Below are 17,168 nucleotides of genomic sequence, written 5' to 3'. Positions count from 1 at the left end.
TTAGTTAGAGTAGGATATAGGTTGCTTAATGATTACATACATAAAGGTGTGACTGTCATATACCATAAACTAAATTGCATTGAAAAGAAATGTGGTGTCTTGTAGTACATAGTTAACCACATCCATAACCCAGCCATGATTTGGATCTTTTTCTAGAGGCAATCTGGTGCAGAAAGACTCACAAGTTGGTAAGTTACATTAAAATTAAATGAATTCCATTAATTTCAGCTAACAAAAGCTATTTAATTCACACATGATTATTTTCTTTGGTTATTCGCTATTGTCACGTATCTGGTCTATCCTGTCTTCATGAACTCTTGCACCACACTTCATGGACTTCATTCCCCACAAGCCACTGCACTAATCACTGCATTCACCTGCTCTCACTTTACTGATTACCGCTCACAGCTGCACCTCATCACACTGACTGCATTTAAGCTTCTCACACACACAGCCACTCTGCGAAGTCTTATTGTTCCGTATGGTCTGTATTTCCGAGCGTTTCTTCCCGAGTTTGTTTTCCCTGTGTTTTGATTCCTGGACTCCCTCCCGTGTTTGATTCTTGCTGCCAGCCCCGACCTTTCTGCCTGTTTTTTGACCACGATTTCTGCTTGACCCTTTGTGTTTGTTTGTTTGAATAAATGCTGCAAATGGATCCGAACGTCTCTGACCCTCCCTGTGACAGCTATTATCAAATGTAGGAACACTTTTCCAAGTTACTGTGAATGCCATGGGGGACCACAGTTATAGTCATTGAATATATACATTTCCTGGACAGCGAAAATACATCATGTACCGTAGTACTACAATGGAAAATGCAATGAGAATCCTACGTGAAGGATTCGGACCATCTTCTGATGGCATGCTCGGTCCAGGAGTCTACCTGAGTCGGAGTGAAAAGAAAGCTTCTTGTTACCCTAGGTATGATGGAGGAGAACAGCTGGCCATTCTGAAAGTAAAAGTTAAAGTTGGAAAAGTAAAAAGGATTGATTGTCAGGGTCATCACTTACAGAAAACCTGGCATCAGCATGGTTATGATACTGCTTGGGTCCCCCCGAACTGTGGCATGGTACCCAGTGGATTAGAAGAGGACTGTGTTTATGATCCAAGCCGGATCAAGGTTCTATTATTCCAAACGACAACAACATAAAAAAAAAAGAAAGAAGAAAAAATGCTGTATCTTTTGCTAACCTAAATTTGCCTGGAATCCAAAAAAAAAAGAAATTTCTTCCACTAAATCTTGCAAAAAATCTTGTTTAACCAATCAATCCATAATAAAATCTAAATATAGCTGTATATGCTTACATGTCAGCATATACGTAAAGTTAACCCAAGGATACGTTGCTCTTTTAAGATGTATAAATTGATTAAAAATAGAATGCTTGTTTTGCAAGGTGTTACAATTTTAGCTATATTTTTAAACATTTTACAGTAAGTATTCATTGTAACATTCTGTTAAGCAATTGGTATAATGTCATATCTGTGCCATATTTGATTTTAGGGCCTATAAATGATCAAAAACCTGTTCATGTCTTCTGCTCTCTGATTGATAGGTTTTTATTTTCATGTTAAGTACATTTGCTGTGAAATCTTTTTTTGTAATCTTTTTCTTGAATTTTGTAATGTAAGAATAACAATTATTGTTAGTAATAATTCAGTTTATCATTTGTAATGTAAAAAAAGTTTTTTTTTCTTGTTACAAAAATAAAAGTCAAATGTGACACAACATGTCTTTGAGGAAGTTAATTTGTCTATCTCCCAAAAATCACTGAATTGCAATTAATTGCATACATGAGCCGTAAAAACCTGTTGTATGAAAAGACAATATTGAACAAAAACACATTTGAAAAAATGTGAAAAAATAAATTAATTAATAAAACTTCAACATAAACATAAGATACCGCTTACCAACAACTTTTTAAACGTGTCCTCCAAATATTGAAAATATGTGAAGTACATCAACATTTATATGAAAATGAGTATTTTCCCACTCAAATATTTTAATGATACAGAGGCAAAGAAACTTTATTTTTTTTGCTTATGGCACAATCAGCTGACTTTGAGACTAAAACCTATTTGCATATCTTTATGACCAGTTTTTCAGTTTCATGTTTACTGACAAACACTGCAGTGTTGTGGTCTCTCTGAAAACTTTGTGAGCACATAAAAGTAACTTTCAGAAGTAGCCAGTTTTCTCATGGAATAAACAAACAAAAAAGTAATTATGACTTATCTAACAATTTTGACTTTTTATGACCAGCTAAAACCAGCCAACTAGCCAGGCTGGTTTTAGCAGTTTTTTCCAGCAGGGAGATAAATCACAATTACCTAGATTTTTTATTCTGTGGTGGAAAAACTGAACTGCGAGACATAAACTCAGAATTCTGAGGAAAAAAGTCCCATTTGCAAGATGTAAACTAGAATTGCAAGAAAAAAGGTCAGAACTACGAGTTTATATCTCGCAATTGTCAGGATTATGGACCTGTTTTGTAGTGTTTTCTCCCCTGTTTCTGTCTATCCTTGATTAGTTTAATTCCTGTGTGCCCTTATTTGGTCTTATTTGGTTCATGTTCTCATTTAGTAATTCTCAGTGGTGGACGAAGTACACAAATCAAGTACTTGAGTAAAAGTACAGATACGTATAATACAATATTACTCCAGTAAAAGTACTCCTTTTTCAATTTTACTCAAGTGAAAGTACAAAAGTACTACATTTTTTGTGTACTTAAGTAAAAAAGTACTGAAGTTTTTTGCAATTTTATATAGGCTACTTAATTTTAAATTAAATTTAAAAAAAAAAAATTTTTTTAATTTTTTTAAATTTTATATTAGCATATATATATTTTTTATATTCCTACTGTTCAAAAAGCCTTAGATTTTCCCAAAATAACCACTAGCCTATATGGAGTCAAGATATATTTTTGTTGTTGATATGGACTATGTTGACGAGAGTGATGTAGTAATGTTCACTGTGAAGCTTACATTGCGATGTACCTTAGAGAAAACTGATTTGACCATCTCATTTTCACCAGTAAAAAAAAAGTGTTTTAAAGCTTGTTGTTTTACAGAACGTCACAGTTATAAATGATATGAGAATAAGGCCTGAAGTTAGGAAGAACATTTTAAGGAAAATGTAATTATATTTTCATAATATTTTTCTTTTTTCTCAAACATTGTCTGTGGTGTAAAAACACCCCTTTTTCTTTTTTTCCTCAGATGTAACCTGTCTAGGTGGTTGATTATAAATATTTGGACTTCATATCTGAAAATTACCTCAACTTAGCACCAGCAAGCTTGTTAGCTAGACAGTTAGCATCAGCCAACAATATTTACTTATTTTCAGTATGTTATGAATAAACATTTATATCTGTCTACTAGGCTAGTTAATCCAAACAAAATAAAAAAGTATACCGTTAATACCGGTAATCCCCCGATTACCCCATGCATTTAATGTTGCATTCCAGGCAACCCGTTACCAGTGTTTTTCCAACCTTCTACACGTGAAAGTGCACTGGAACAGCAGTCAAACCCATGATTTCCCACCTGTGAACTCGTACAAGATCGATGTACTCCCAGTTCCGAGCTTTGATGTCACATATAGCCCGTGAAACAACAATGTCAGCCCCTACGGGTGCTGTGTTTATGCAAGTGGTACACAGTGGAAAAATAGACTTTAGGACAATAAAACATTGCAATCAATTTAATAATAATATAATGTGCTCAGGCAGTTTGGGGTGACTTGCCTGGAATGCTACAACGTTGTGAGTCGTGGTTTGAAGTCCTGATTTACCGGAACGCAGCATACGTTACAGTCTGTTCGTTCCTGCTTTGTTGGGTCTTGTTGTGTATGTGTGTATTGCTTTTTTATTGCTGTTTGCCCATGTGTCTTGTTATTGCTGTTATAAAAAAAAATCCCCACGATGTGTGGACTGTCACGTGTTTTTTTAGTTTCAGTTTCAGTATAACTACATAAGAGTCACACAGACCATCTGTCACAGACAATATCTATCTATCACAGAATTGGTGGTTTACTGGCCATATGAAAGTTCATATATTTGTACTTCCTGAAACACTTGAAGATCATGACTGAGGGCTTCTCTCCTTCCTCTGATGGCATGCTGGGACCAGGAGTCTGTCACTAAAAGTTTTGAAATAGCTTCCTGTTAACCTCCAGTTAGACTGGTCTTAGTTTGCATGAGAAGACTCAGTTTTGAATTTCAAACTTCATTGTCAATAATAATTTGCATTTGGATCTCGACTTGTTGGCTTCCTTCTTCAAAAAATGTTTCTGTGTCAGTGTTAACTAGAACATCGTCGCCTTGGAATTATAAGGTTCTATCTGCGTTCCGAGCGGTTTTGAGATATTGAGCTTCAAAGTTTTTGCATTCTGTATAGCAAAACTAATATGGGGAACAAGTCTCTTTCCTACATGAGAATGACAGAGACCCTAAATGTATTCTAAATGTACAATATCAAAATCCTCTCAAATTTTCAAATGGGGATTTTGGGAACCGGTCAAATGCAGAACCTTCTAATTCTAAAAAGTCATTTACTGCTTGGAATTATAAGGTTCTATCTCGCAAAACATTAATGAAAGCAACAATTTTCAATAAATAAAAGTAATTTACTTATAATTTGTTTTAAAACATAATAATGTGCACATCTCACAGATTCATTCATGTTAAGCAACTGCTGTTTTGAATTATTTTGTCAAAAAATAAACTAAAACAACCTGATAGCCTATTAGAGTAGCATTGGTTATTTAATGATTACATACATAAAGGCATGATTGCTCATACCATAAACTAAATAGAATTGATAAGAATTGATAATTTTGGCTCCACCCAATTACGATAGACAAGTGAAAAGTTCTATAAAAATTATTCCTCTTTTTTTAGAGGCAATCTGGTGCAAAAAGATTCACAAGTAAGTGACATTAAAATCAAATGAACTGTATTCATTTAATCTAAATGTAACATTTTGAAATTATGCAAAGAACTGGGTAGAGTTTTACATAACTTATTTTCCATTTTCGATTATTATCTTTGGTTATTCACTAATTATCAAATATATGAACACTCTTCTAAGGTAAAAATAATCAATGAATTCATTGCATATATGAGCTGTACAAACCTGTTGTATGAAATATAATATTGAACAAAAACACGCATGCAAACTATATACATTTTGTACGTCCCATGAAGCATCCCAAAAGCGGCTGTCCATGCTACATCGCTAAATTTAGGCTAATCCCCCACCTCGTCTATCTCCACATGACAGCGATTTGAATTTCCATAGGCAGGATTTATTTAAATAGTCTAGTCAACTTCTCAGGGGATTCCCAGAACTCATGGTTTCTCAGAGCATTGGAATGCACCTGCTGTCTATAAAGGATTGAAGTGCAATGATGAGATCAGAAGCTGATTCTCTGGAACAGCTTCTCCAGTGCCAGACGACCTGCCGTTGAAGCCTTCGGTCAACAAAGCTATAATTTATTTGCTTTTATATTTCTTTCTCTTTTATAGTCTTTGTATGTAAAGTATTTAACCTGTAGACAATAAAACTATACCTAATTATAACCAAGAAGCCTGCCTGCCAAAAGACTCTGACTTATAGACTTGAGCAGAACAGACCAAAAAGAGGTCTTCTGTAAGTATGAAAATTAATATGCTTATGAAATTTAATTTCTTTACCTTTATAACCTGAGAATAAATAAAATAAGGTAGAAGGTGTAGGAAATTCAACACTGGAAAATAAATTTATGTATGTGTGTGGGTAATATATACACATGCCTGAAAAAAACTAAACTAATCTAAAACTAAATGACAATGAGCATTTAAAAGTTTTAAGTATTGAACTGATTTTTTAAAACAAAGTCTAAAGTTTATAGACCACATTTGTAAAATAAATAAATAAATAAACAATTCTGATTTATACTCTTAAATAGACGATGCATCCCTTGAGGCTCAAACATTTACAGACATATTTTAAAAAATTGATAAAATTTCAACATAAACATTGTTTGTTGGGTCTGCTTTGTTGTGTATGTGTGGCAGCTCCTGTTCCTGATTTGGATTATCTCTTGTGTTTCACTCATTAAAAGACTGTTATTGCAATTCTGCTATTCCCTCGTCCTTCCGACACATTGGTCTTAGTTTGCATGAGAAGACTCAGATTTGGATTACAAACTATTGCCAATAATAATTTGCATTTGGATCTCACCTTGTTGGTTTCATTCTTCAAAAAAAAAAAAAAAAAATGTTTCTGTATCAGTGTTAACTAGAATATGTGCACATTTTACAGATTCAACAAAGCATGTTAAGCAACTGCTGTTTTGAATTATTTTGTCAAAAAAAAAAAAAAAAAAAACTAAAACAACATGACAGCCTATTCCATTAGAGTAGCATTGGCTTAATGATTACATACATAAAGGCGTGATTGCTCATATCATAAACTTAATTGCATTTATTTGAAATGTGGCGTCTTTTTTTCACAAGTGAATATAATCTTTGGTTATTCATTAATTAACAAATATATGAACACTCTTTAAAGGGCTTTGGTTTAGGTCTACTATTATCCTGGACGGCGAAAATACATCATGTACCATGGTACTACAATGAGAAGAGCACTAAGGATCCAACGTGAAGGATTTAGATGTTCTTCTAAAGGCATGCTTGGTCCAGGAGTCTACCTGAGTCGGGATATAGAGAAAGCTTCTCGTTACCCTAAGGATGATAGAGGACAACAGAGGGCCATTATCAAAGTAGAAGTTCGAGTAGGAAAAGTAAAAAGAATTGATTATCAGGGTCATCCCTTACAGAAAACCTGGTATCAACATGGGTATGACACTGCTTGGGTCCCTCCGAACTGTGGAATGGTACGCAGTGGATTAGAAGAGGACTGTGTTTATGATCCGAGCCGGATCAAGGTTCTAGAGATTATTGAAAACGACTATGACTAGAAAAAAAAAAATATGATGCTGAACATTTATTTTGGAACCTAAATTTAACCGGAATCTCAAAAAGACATTCCTTCCACTGAATCTTTCAAATAGTTTATCTGCAAAAACCTTGTTTAACCAATCAATCAATCATACTCTATACTTATGTTAACATGCACTTAAAGTTAAGTTAACCTTTATTGATAAAACACATTTATAAACATCAGAACTTGAAATAAAGTGAAATAAAGGGCTACACCATAAAAAATCAGAAAAAAATATAGGACATTTTTTTACACGACTTTTATTTTTAATTTTAATATTTGTATCCCCTTAAAGGGGTGTAAATTGACTGAAAACTGTAAAATCCTTTATGATTTTTGTAATATAAGAATAACAATTACATTGTTAGTTAATATTCAATTTACAGTTTATAATTTATTTATTTATTTTACATTTTTTCATGTGAAAAATTAAATGTCAAATATGACACATGCTTTTGAAAAAGGGTTGTCTATTTCTCAGTAATCACTGAATTGCAATTAATTCCATATATTAGCTGTACAAACCTGTTGTATGAAATATGGGTAACACTTTATTTTACGGTTTCTTGACTAGTTGCTTATTACCATGCATATTACTAGAATATTAACCATTTATTAGTCCTAATTAAGCACATATTAATGCCTTATTCTACATGACCTTATTCTACATCCCTAATCCTACCCAATACTTAAACTTAACAACTAGCTTACTAACTACTAATAAGCAGCAAATTAGGAATTTACTGAGGGAAGGGTCATAGTTAAAGGAGAACTCCGGTGTGATATTGACCTAAAGTGTATTGAATCATGATACCGAGTGTGAACGTACCTTGCATATCTCATCTCGGTTTGTGTCCAGCTGTCCGAAATCTGGGGTCAGTTAGCCGATGCTCACAACATGTTGTCAGTGAGAGTCAACAGGGCATCGGAATAGCCATGTAAATAAATCACTGTTTTACGCCATTTACGAGGCACAAAGTAGCTCCACACTTCATTGGTAGACTTCCAAGGGCCCTGACATTTAAAACGAGACATTGAGAACTCAGAAAAAGCACCGGTAGTTTATTTACAAGTAGATTTATACAGACATCTTCCACCAGGAACAGACCGGTCGCCGCCATCTTAAATGTAGTCACGATAAGTCGAGTGTCGAGCACGAAGGAAACTACAACCTGATACGTTGATAACCTGATAAATTCCTTGGTGCTCGACACTCGACTTATCGTGACTAAGTTCAGGATGGCGGCGACCGGATTTTCTTTTCCAGGTCCTGTCTGTATAAATCTTCTTGTAAATAAATTACCGGTGTTTTTTCTGAGTTCTCAATGTCTCGTTTTAAATGTCAGGGCCCTTGGAAGTCTACCAATGAAGTGTGGAACTACTTTGTGCCTCGTAAATGGCGTAAAACAGTGATTTATTTACATGGCTATTCCGCTGCCCTGTTGACTCTCATTGACAACCTGTTGTGAGCATCGGCTAACTGACCCCAGATTTCGGACAGCTGGACACAAACCGAGAGGAGATATGCAAGGTACGTTCACACTCGGTATCATGATTCAATACACTTCAGGTCAAAATCACACCGGAGTTCTCCTTTAATAGTTAATAAGTGTTCCCTATTCTAAAGTGTTACCGAAATATGATATTATTGAACAAAAACACATGCAAACTATTTACATTTTGTACATATATTTTGTACATTTTTATACATATGTTTGCATATGTGTTTTTGATTTTGATACATATTTTGTGGGTAAGCTATACACATTCCTGAAAAAATCTAAACTAAGCTAAAACTAAATTCATTATAGCAAACTAAATGATTAATGACAATGACCATTTAAAAGTTAAGTATTGAACTGATTTTTAAAACAAAGTCTAAAGTTTATTGACCACAAAAAAAAAAAAAGAATCCTCATTTATATGGCTAAATGCTGCATCCCCTGAGGCACAAACATTTACAGACAGATTATGAAAAATAAATTCATAAAATTTCAACATAAACATAATAAGAATATGCTTAACAATAACTTTTTAAACATGTAAGTTTTACTCCAAATATTAAAATATGTGAAATACATCAACATTTAGTGAGTATTTTCCCACTTAAGCGTTTTTATCTCCCAGGATACAGAAGTTAGGAACATTTTTTTAGCTTATGGTACAATCAGCGGACTTTGAGACTCAATAAAACCTATTTGAATATCTTTATGATCAGTTTTTCAGTTTCAGGTTTACTAACAAGCACTGCAGTGTAGTCGTCTCTCTCGAAATTTAATGAGCACTTAGAATTAACTTTCTAAGTGAAAAACATATAGAAGCCAGGTTTCTCATTAAATAAAAATTTCAATTTATCTCACAATTTAGACTTTTCTTTGCAATTCTAAAATGTTTATCTCACGATTCTGACTTGTGAGATAAACACTCACAATTCAAAGTCAGAACCTACAATTGCGAGAAAAAAGAAATGTAAGATAAGTCACAATTACCTTTTTTTCGCAACAAACTTTTTCTGAGGAAAAAAGTTGCAAATGGAAATTTGGACATACTTTTGATTTGGTTGCTATTGCTTATTTTTATTTTTAAAAATCAACTTATTAACTCGGGGGAGTTGGAAAATTAACCTATTTCCAAAAAAAGTGGAGTGTTCCTATGAAAAATAAATGTCAAATATGACACAACACAGGGATGGACTGGGGTTAAAATTAGGCCCTGGAAAAATCCAGCCCATCCAGCCCACGAGTTCCCCCAAGAATGAATGAATTGCTGAATTCATGGCAAATGCAACAAAATTAATAATGCATTTTTGTCACATACAAATGAACTTGAGAGTAAAGCATTGATTTTTTGCTAATAAATCCTGTCATTTCCTCACCCTCATGTCGTTCCAAACCTGTATGAATTACTTGCTTCTGTGGAACACAAAATATATAGAACGTTACCAAACCATTTTGATTACCCATATGGACAAAAATTTCTGGAATTTTTGAAATTGTCTTCTTTTGTGTTCCACAGAAGCAAACAAATCATTCAGGTTTGGAATGAGACAATGTTGAGTACATGATGACAATTAAAATTTTTGGTTGAACTATCTCTTTACAAAATTTAATATTTGTAAATAACCACCTAAATTCTATCCTAAATCAAGCACTGAATTAACAGTAAGATCCTCAGCATGTGTGTAAAGCGTGAGCTCAACGTGAGTTCATCTGATCCTCATACTGTAATTCTCAGCATGTGTGTGAAGCGTGAGCTCAACGTGAGCTCATCTGCTCCTCATACTGTGATTCTCAGCATGTGTGTGAAGCGTGAGCTCAACGTGAGTTCATCTGCTCCTCATACTGTGATTCTCAGCATGTGTGTAAAGCGTGAGCTCAACGTGAGTTCATCTGATCCTCATACTGTGATCCTCACCATGTGTGTAAAGCGTGAGCTCAACGTGAGTTCATCTGCTCCTCATACTGTGATTCTCAGCATGTGTGTAAAGCGTGAGCTCAACGTGAGCTCATCTGATCCTCATACTGTGATTCTCAGCATGTGTGTAAAGCGTGAGCTCAACGTGAGTTCATCTGATCCTCATACTGTGATTCTCAGCATGTGTGTAAAGCGTGAGCTCAACGTGAGTTCATCTGATCCTCATACTGTGATCCTCACCATGTGTGTAAAGCGTGAGCTCAACGTGAGCTCATCTGATCCTCATACTGTGATTCTCACCATGTGTGTAAAGCGTGAGCTCAACGTGAGTTCATCTGATCCTCATACCGTGATCCTCACCATGTGTGTGAAGCGTGAGCTCAACGTGAGTTCATCTGATCCTCATACCGTGATCCTCACCATGTGTGTGAAGCGTGAGCTCAACGTGAGTTCATCTGATCCTCATACCGTGATCCTCAGCATGTGTGTAAAGCGTGAGCTCAACGTGAGTTCATCTGATCCTCATACCGTGATCCTCAGCATGTGTGTAAAGCGTGAGCTCAACGTGAGTTCATCTGATCCTCATACCGTGATCCTCAGCATGTGTGTAAAGCGTGAGCTCAACGTGAGTTCATCTGATCCTCATACCGTGATCCTCAGCATGTGTGTGAAGCGTGAGCTCAACGTGAGTTCATCTGATCCTCATACCGTGATCCTCAGCATGTGTGTAAAGCGTGAGCTCAACGTGAGTTCATCTGATCCTCATACCGTGATCCTCAGCATGTGTGTGAAGCGTGAGCTCAACGTGAGTTCATCTGATCCTCATACCGTGATTCTCAGCATGTGTGTAAAGCGTGAGCTCAACGTGAGTTCATCTGATCCTCATACCGTGATCCTCACCATGTGTGTAAAGCGTGAGCTCAACGTGAGTTCATCTGCTCCTCATACTGTGATTCTCAGCATGTGTGTAAAGCGTGAGCTCAACGTGAGTTCATCTGATCCTCATACTGTGATTCTCAGCATGTGTGTAAAGCGTGAGCTCAACGTGAGTTCATCTGATCCTCATACTGTGATCCTCACCATGTGTGTAAAGCGTGAGCTCAACGTGAGCTCATCTGATCCTCATACTGTGATTCTCACCATGTGTGTAAAGCGTGAGCTCAACGTGAGTTCATCTGATCCTCATACCGTGATCCTCACCATGTGTGTGAAGCGTGAGCTCAACGTGAGTTCATCTGATCCTCATACCGTGATCCTCACCATGTGTGTGAAGCGTGAGCTCAACGTGAGTTCATCTGATCCTCATACCGTGATCCTCAGCATGTGTGTAAAGCGTGAGCTCAACGTGAGTTCATCTGATCCTCATACCGTGATCCTCAGCATGTGTGTAAAGCGTGAGCTCAACGTGAGTTCATCTGATCCTCATACCGTGATCCTCAGCATGTGTGTAAAGCGTGAGCTCAACGTGAGTTCATCTGATCCTCATACCGTGATCCTCACCATGTGTGTGAAGCGTGAGCTCAACGTGAGTTCATCTGATCCTCATACCGTGATCCTCAGCATGTGTGTAAAGCGTGAGCTCAACGTGAGTTCATCTGATCCTCATACCGTGATCCTCACCTTGTGTGTAAAGCAGTCAGGTCGGCAGTCTTACCCATGATTGCAGTTTTGAGTAATGAACCAGGCTGGGAGTTTTTAAAAGCCTCAGGAATCTTTTGCAGGTGTTTAGAGTTAATTAGTTGATTCAGATGATTAGGTTAATAGCTCGTTTAGAGAACCTTTTCATGATATGCTAATTTTTTGAGATAGGAATTTTGGGTTTTCATGAGCTGTATGCCAAAATCATCAATATTAAAACAATAAAAGGCTTGAACTACTTCAGTTGTGTGTAATGAATCTAAAATATATGAAAGTCTAATGTTTATCAGTACATTACAGAAAATAATGAACTTTATCACAATATGCTAATTTTTTGAGAAGGACCTGTACGAGTGACATGTCTTGGGTATTCTATAGTCTTTGGTATGGATGAGATAGTGTACCTGACAAAAACATACATAATATTGTCATGATTAAAATATACCAGGCTTCAACATTTCTTTTACATGGTATCTGCTGCAAAAAAAAAAAAAAAACTGGCTTTGTTGTAAAAATAAACGCTAAATTTATATAGTAGTACTAACATAAAGCTCTCGATAATTTTTGTCTTCTTCAAGCCTCTGACAGAAGGCTTTAAACGTTTCAAAGCTGGAGCACTGTTGTTTTTTAAAAAGTTCCTCATGGGCATCTTCTTCTGCCCGCTTCATGAGAACAGACTTAACTTTTGCCAAGTCATTCATGATGACAGCTTGTCTCTGTTCCAGCATTTGAATTTGTTGGAGTATCTTAGTATTCAGATCTGAAAAATTGTAAAGTTAGATTGTTATATAGCAAAGGATGTTTTATGTCTGTATAAATAAATAATGTCTAATTAATATATCACATACCAAACAATTACTGAAGGTAAAATGGCTGGTGCACATGTAGCATGTGTGAGCAGTACTCTGCTAAAAAAAAAAAAAAGACCAGACCACATTGCACATCTAAAAGTATGTAAATAGGCCACTCACCATTTCTGCGGTGTTACAATACCATGCACAACTTTTTCTTCTTCTTTACATGTTTTATGGTGGTTGGAAGACCAGCTTAGATGGTGCATTTACCACCGCCAACTGGACCGGAGTGTGAAGCATTCACAATGAGCTCACGTTTTACACACATGGTGAGGATCACAGTATGAGGATCAGATGAACTCACGTTGAGCTCATGCTTTACACACATGGTGAGGATCACAGTATGAGGATCAGATGAACTCACGTTGAGCTCACGCTTTACACACATGGTGAGAATCACAGTATGAGGATCAGATGAACTCACGTTGAGCTCACGCTTTACACACATGCTAAGAATCACGGTATGAGGATCAGATGAACTCACGTTGAGCTCACGCTTTACACACATGCTGAGAATCACGGTATGAGGATCAGATGAACTCACGTTGAGCTCACGCTTCACACACATGGTGAGGATCACGGTATGAGGATCAGATGAGCTCACGTTGAGCTCACGCTTTACACACATGGTGAGGATCACAGTATGAGGATTGTGTGATGTCACTGTGATCATCGCATGATCTCACGTGTTGACTGTGTTGCATATATGAACCAAAAACCTGTTGTGTGAAATATGATACTGAACAAAAACACATACTATATACATTTTGTACATATATTTTCTACACAAGTTTGAATGTGCTTTTGTTGAGTAACTTATTTCATAGATACAGACATATACCCATACACAAACCATGTAAAAAAATCTATGTAGCCTATGTTGACCTAAAACTGTCAGGGTTCCAGGCCTGTAGCCACTTCACACTAAAAACAGTCCTCTGGAACAAGCAGAGATAAGATTCCATGCAAACAACCTCTCCACACAAGTAGCTTAAAAGTAGCTTTCACACACAGAAACAAGTTTAGTCTTAATGACGCTGACCAGAGATCTCGGAGATACAAGGCATCAGAAAGATTAGCTGGGCAAACAGAAAGAACAAAACTAACAACTAACCAGGACAACAAAGCGACAAAACACACTAGCAATTAAAAGGTGAAAAAGTAGAAATAGGAACAAACAAAATTAACGAATCTACGCTGTACGAATGCTGTAAGCTGTAAGTGCTTGCCCGGCCGATCAGTTAAAAAGAAAACCAAAATAAATAAAAAAATACATGCAGGAGAAGAGACAGATGAAACCTGCATCCATGTTTTTAAAACCTACCTAACCAGCATATGCTGTTTTTTTTTTTCAACAGGGCAAGTGGTCATGATGTGTTTAAAAGCTGCCTGTGACCTAAGCAAAGAATTTATTAAAAAAGTCACTCCATCTAAATATTCACAACAAACACTTTTTCAACATGAAACCAAGAAATGAGACCTGCACTTTCACTGCCTCTCCCTGCAGCCTCTTAATTCTGACTTTGAAACTCAAACCTATTTGCAATTTAACTCAAGTAAGTTAAAAACATATAGACGCCAGTTTTCTTATGGAATAATAATAAATAAATAAAAATAGTAACAGATTTTTCATCTCACAATTCTGACTTATCTATACATCTATAACTTACAATTCTATATATCTTGCATTAAAAAAAATGTAAAAAGAAGGAAATGGACATTTGGACATGCTTTTGATTTGGTTGCTATTACTCATTTTTTATTGCTAAGATAGTTTCAGTTTCAGTTTCAGCATGAGTAGTCACATATGAGTCACACAGACCATAAACCACAGACGTTTCATAGGTTACAGACCATATATGTAAAGGCTCATTTGCATACTTTCTAAAACTTTTTAAAATGTTGTAATCCACAATTACTTCACAGTATTTGCGTGTTAGCTTTAAATGTTGCCAGCAAATGTATGATATCAAATAGCATTAGTTCCAACTGATAAATACGGTGCCCGCCAGGGGACATCTTCGGTTCACTTATGTTTGTCGTGGCCACGACATATAAACTCGTGGGAACGTGATATTATGTTGTGGCCACAAGATAATTCGTGGGAACGTCATATTAACTCGTGGGAACGTCATATTATGTCGTGGCCACGAGATCATTTTGTCGAGGTAACGACATCCTTATGTTGTGGCCACGAGATATTAACTCGTGGAAAGGTCATATTAACTCGTGGGAATGACATCCTTATGTCGTGGCCACGAGATGCGATGATGAGGGAACGAGATCCATTTCTCGTGGCCACGAGTTTACTACATAAACAAACCTGCGTGACCATAGTAACCCAGGAATAGATAGGTTTATTAATATTTTATTTTGAGTTAACAAATGATTGTATCAATTATTATAGAAATTAATACAATATTAAATTATTATATTAACAATAGGCGATGCTGTCTGTGCACGATTTAGACAGCATTCAAAAGTTTATCATGAATAAATATTACAAAGTACATCAAATAAAATAGCCCTACAAAAAATATTTTATGCATCCCACGTTCTTGTCCATTAACTGATCCTATTTTTTACGTAATATTTGTATTATTCGTTTATATTCGTTATTTTCCCCTTTATTTCGATCACTTAATGTTCTTAATACTGTAAGGTATGACTGGGGTATTCACTGGAATGCAGTTTAAAGGTTGAATTTACCATATATTGTAATTTATTTAGTCTAATTAATAGACAAATATAGTGTTTCACTGAAGAGTGAATTATTCAAGTAGTTTCATTTGGAAATCATTTATTTTTTCAAATCAAATCACGTCTTTTTTCCGTATTATAATTATTAATAATAATTATTATTATTAGCAGTAGTAGGCTAGTAGTAGTGATTCCTATTATTATTGTATATTTTTTAATTTTCGTTTATATTCGTTTATTTATATATTTATGTGGAAATGATACTGTTATGCTTGACATATGCTATGACTGATTTTTACTGTAATTTAAAGTTTGAATTGAACATATATTTTATTTTATTTAATCTATATAGACTAGACTAAATAATACTATTGTGTTTCACTGAGGAATGAATCATTCACATAGCCTAGTTTCATTTATAAATAAAAACATTTTCGTTTATCGTCACACAGGGGTGTAAATGCAATCATAAAGTCAAAACTTAATTGGTAGCTACAATTGTCAGGCGTGAAAAAATATAGCCCTAACCAGTTATTAAAATAATAATAGCCTAATAATAATTATAATAATAAATGATAAGTGACTTAGAGCTATATTTTTTATTTATTGTGTATCGCTTTATCTAAAAGCGTATCCTTGAGGAGCCTATTGTTGTGTAGGCTATAGGCCTATGTTATTTATGCCATATATTTAGCAAATATTGTGAACGACAATTATGCCAATACAGTTTTGTTTTTATGATTGTACTTATGCCCGTGTGTGACTATAAACGATTTACAAATGAAACTACGTGAATGATTCACTCGTCAATGAAACACTATTTATATAGGTTATCTAGGTAATAATTAGACGAAATAAAATGAAATATATGTTAAATTCAACCTATAAACTGCATTCCAGTAAAAATCCCATCATATAGCATAATCAAAGCTTTACTGGCATGTCCAGCATTTACAGTATCATTTACATTAAGAACGTTAAGAGATCGAAATAAAAGGAAAAATAACGAATATAAACGAATATAAACAAATAATACAAATATTACGAAAAAAAATTCTGTTAATGAATAAGAATGTGGGATGCATAAAATATTTATTGTAGGGCTATTTTATTTGATGTACTTTGTAATATTTATTCATGATAAACTTTTGAATGCTGTCTACATCGCGCACAGACAGCATCGCCTGTTAATATAATAATTTAATATTGTATTAATTTCTATAATAATTGATACAATCATTTGTTAACTCAAAATAAAATATTAATAAACCTATCTAATCCTGGGTTACTATGGTCACGCAGGTTTTTTATGTAGTAAACTCGTGGCCACAAGAAATGGATCTCATTCCCTCATCATCGCATCTCGTGGCCACGACCAGAGCCATATAAAAAGAGAGTTGCGACACGCTTTGATCTCGCCGCCGCACGGTCACGTGGTTCATGGAGCTCTCAATAGTTCCAAACAGCTCCGCGCTGTCAATGTGTTTGAATGGAGTTAAATAGGATAGACAGCAGTTTTACTATATTTGCAGCAATTTCGAGTAATTATTAACACATAATGTGCATTGATTGTGTATT

At 35.3% G+C, this 17,168-nt stretch overlaps 1 protein-coding gene across 1 annotated transcript in view; it reads left to right on the top strand.

Annotated features, from left to right (window-relative positions):
* The first annotated feature begins 808 nt into the window (after positions 1 to 808).
* gig2q (grass carp reovirus (GCRV)-induced gene 2q) overlaps positions 809 to 17,168 on the top strand; it is a 21,130-nt gene continuing 4,770 nt past the window's right edge. The window contains exons 1-4 of the mRNA XM_073849381.1: positions 809 to 955; positions 6,566 to 6,941; positions 7,033 to 7,072; positions 7,733 to 7,738. Coding sequence (XP_073705482.1) covers positions 809 to 955; positions 6,566 to 6,941; positions 7,033 to 7,072; positions 7,733 to 7,738 — 569 coding nt within the window. The remainder of the gene's footprint in view (positions 956 to 6,565; positions 6,942 to 7,032; positions 7,073 to 7,732; positions 7,739 to 17,168) is intronic.

Source organism: Garra rufa, chromosome 10 (genome assembly GCF_049309525.1).
Source record: "Garra rufa chromosome 10, GarRuf1.0, whole genome shotgun sequence".
Classification (NCBI taxonomy): Eukaryota; Metazoa; Chordata; class Actinopteri; order Cypriniformes; family Cyprinidae; genus Garra; species Garra rufa.
Note: the sequence above shows the minus strand (reverse complement) of the source record. Positions and strands in the feature narration are given on the sequence as shown.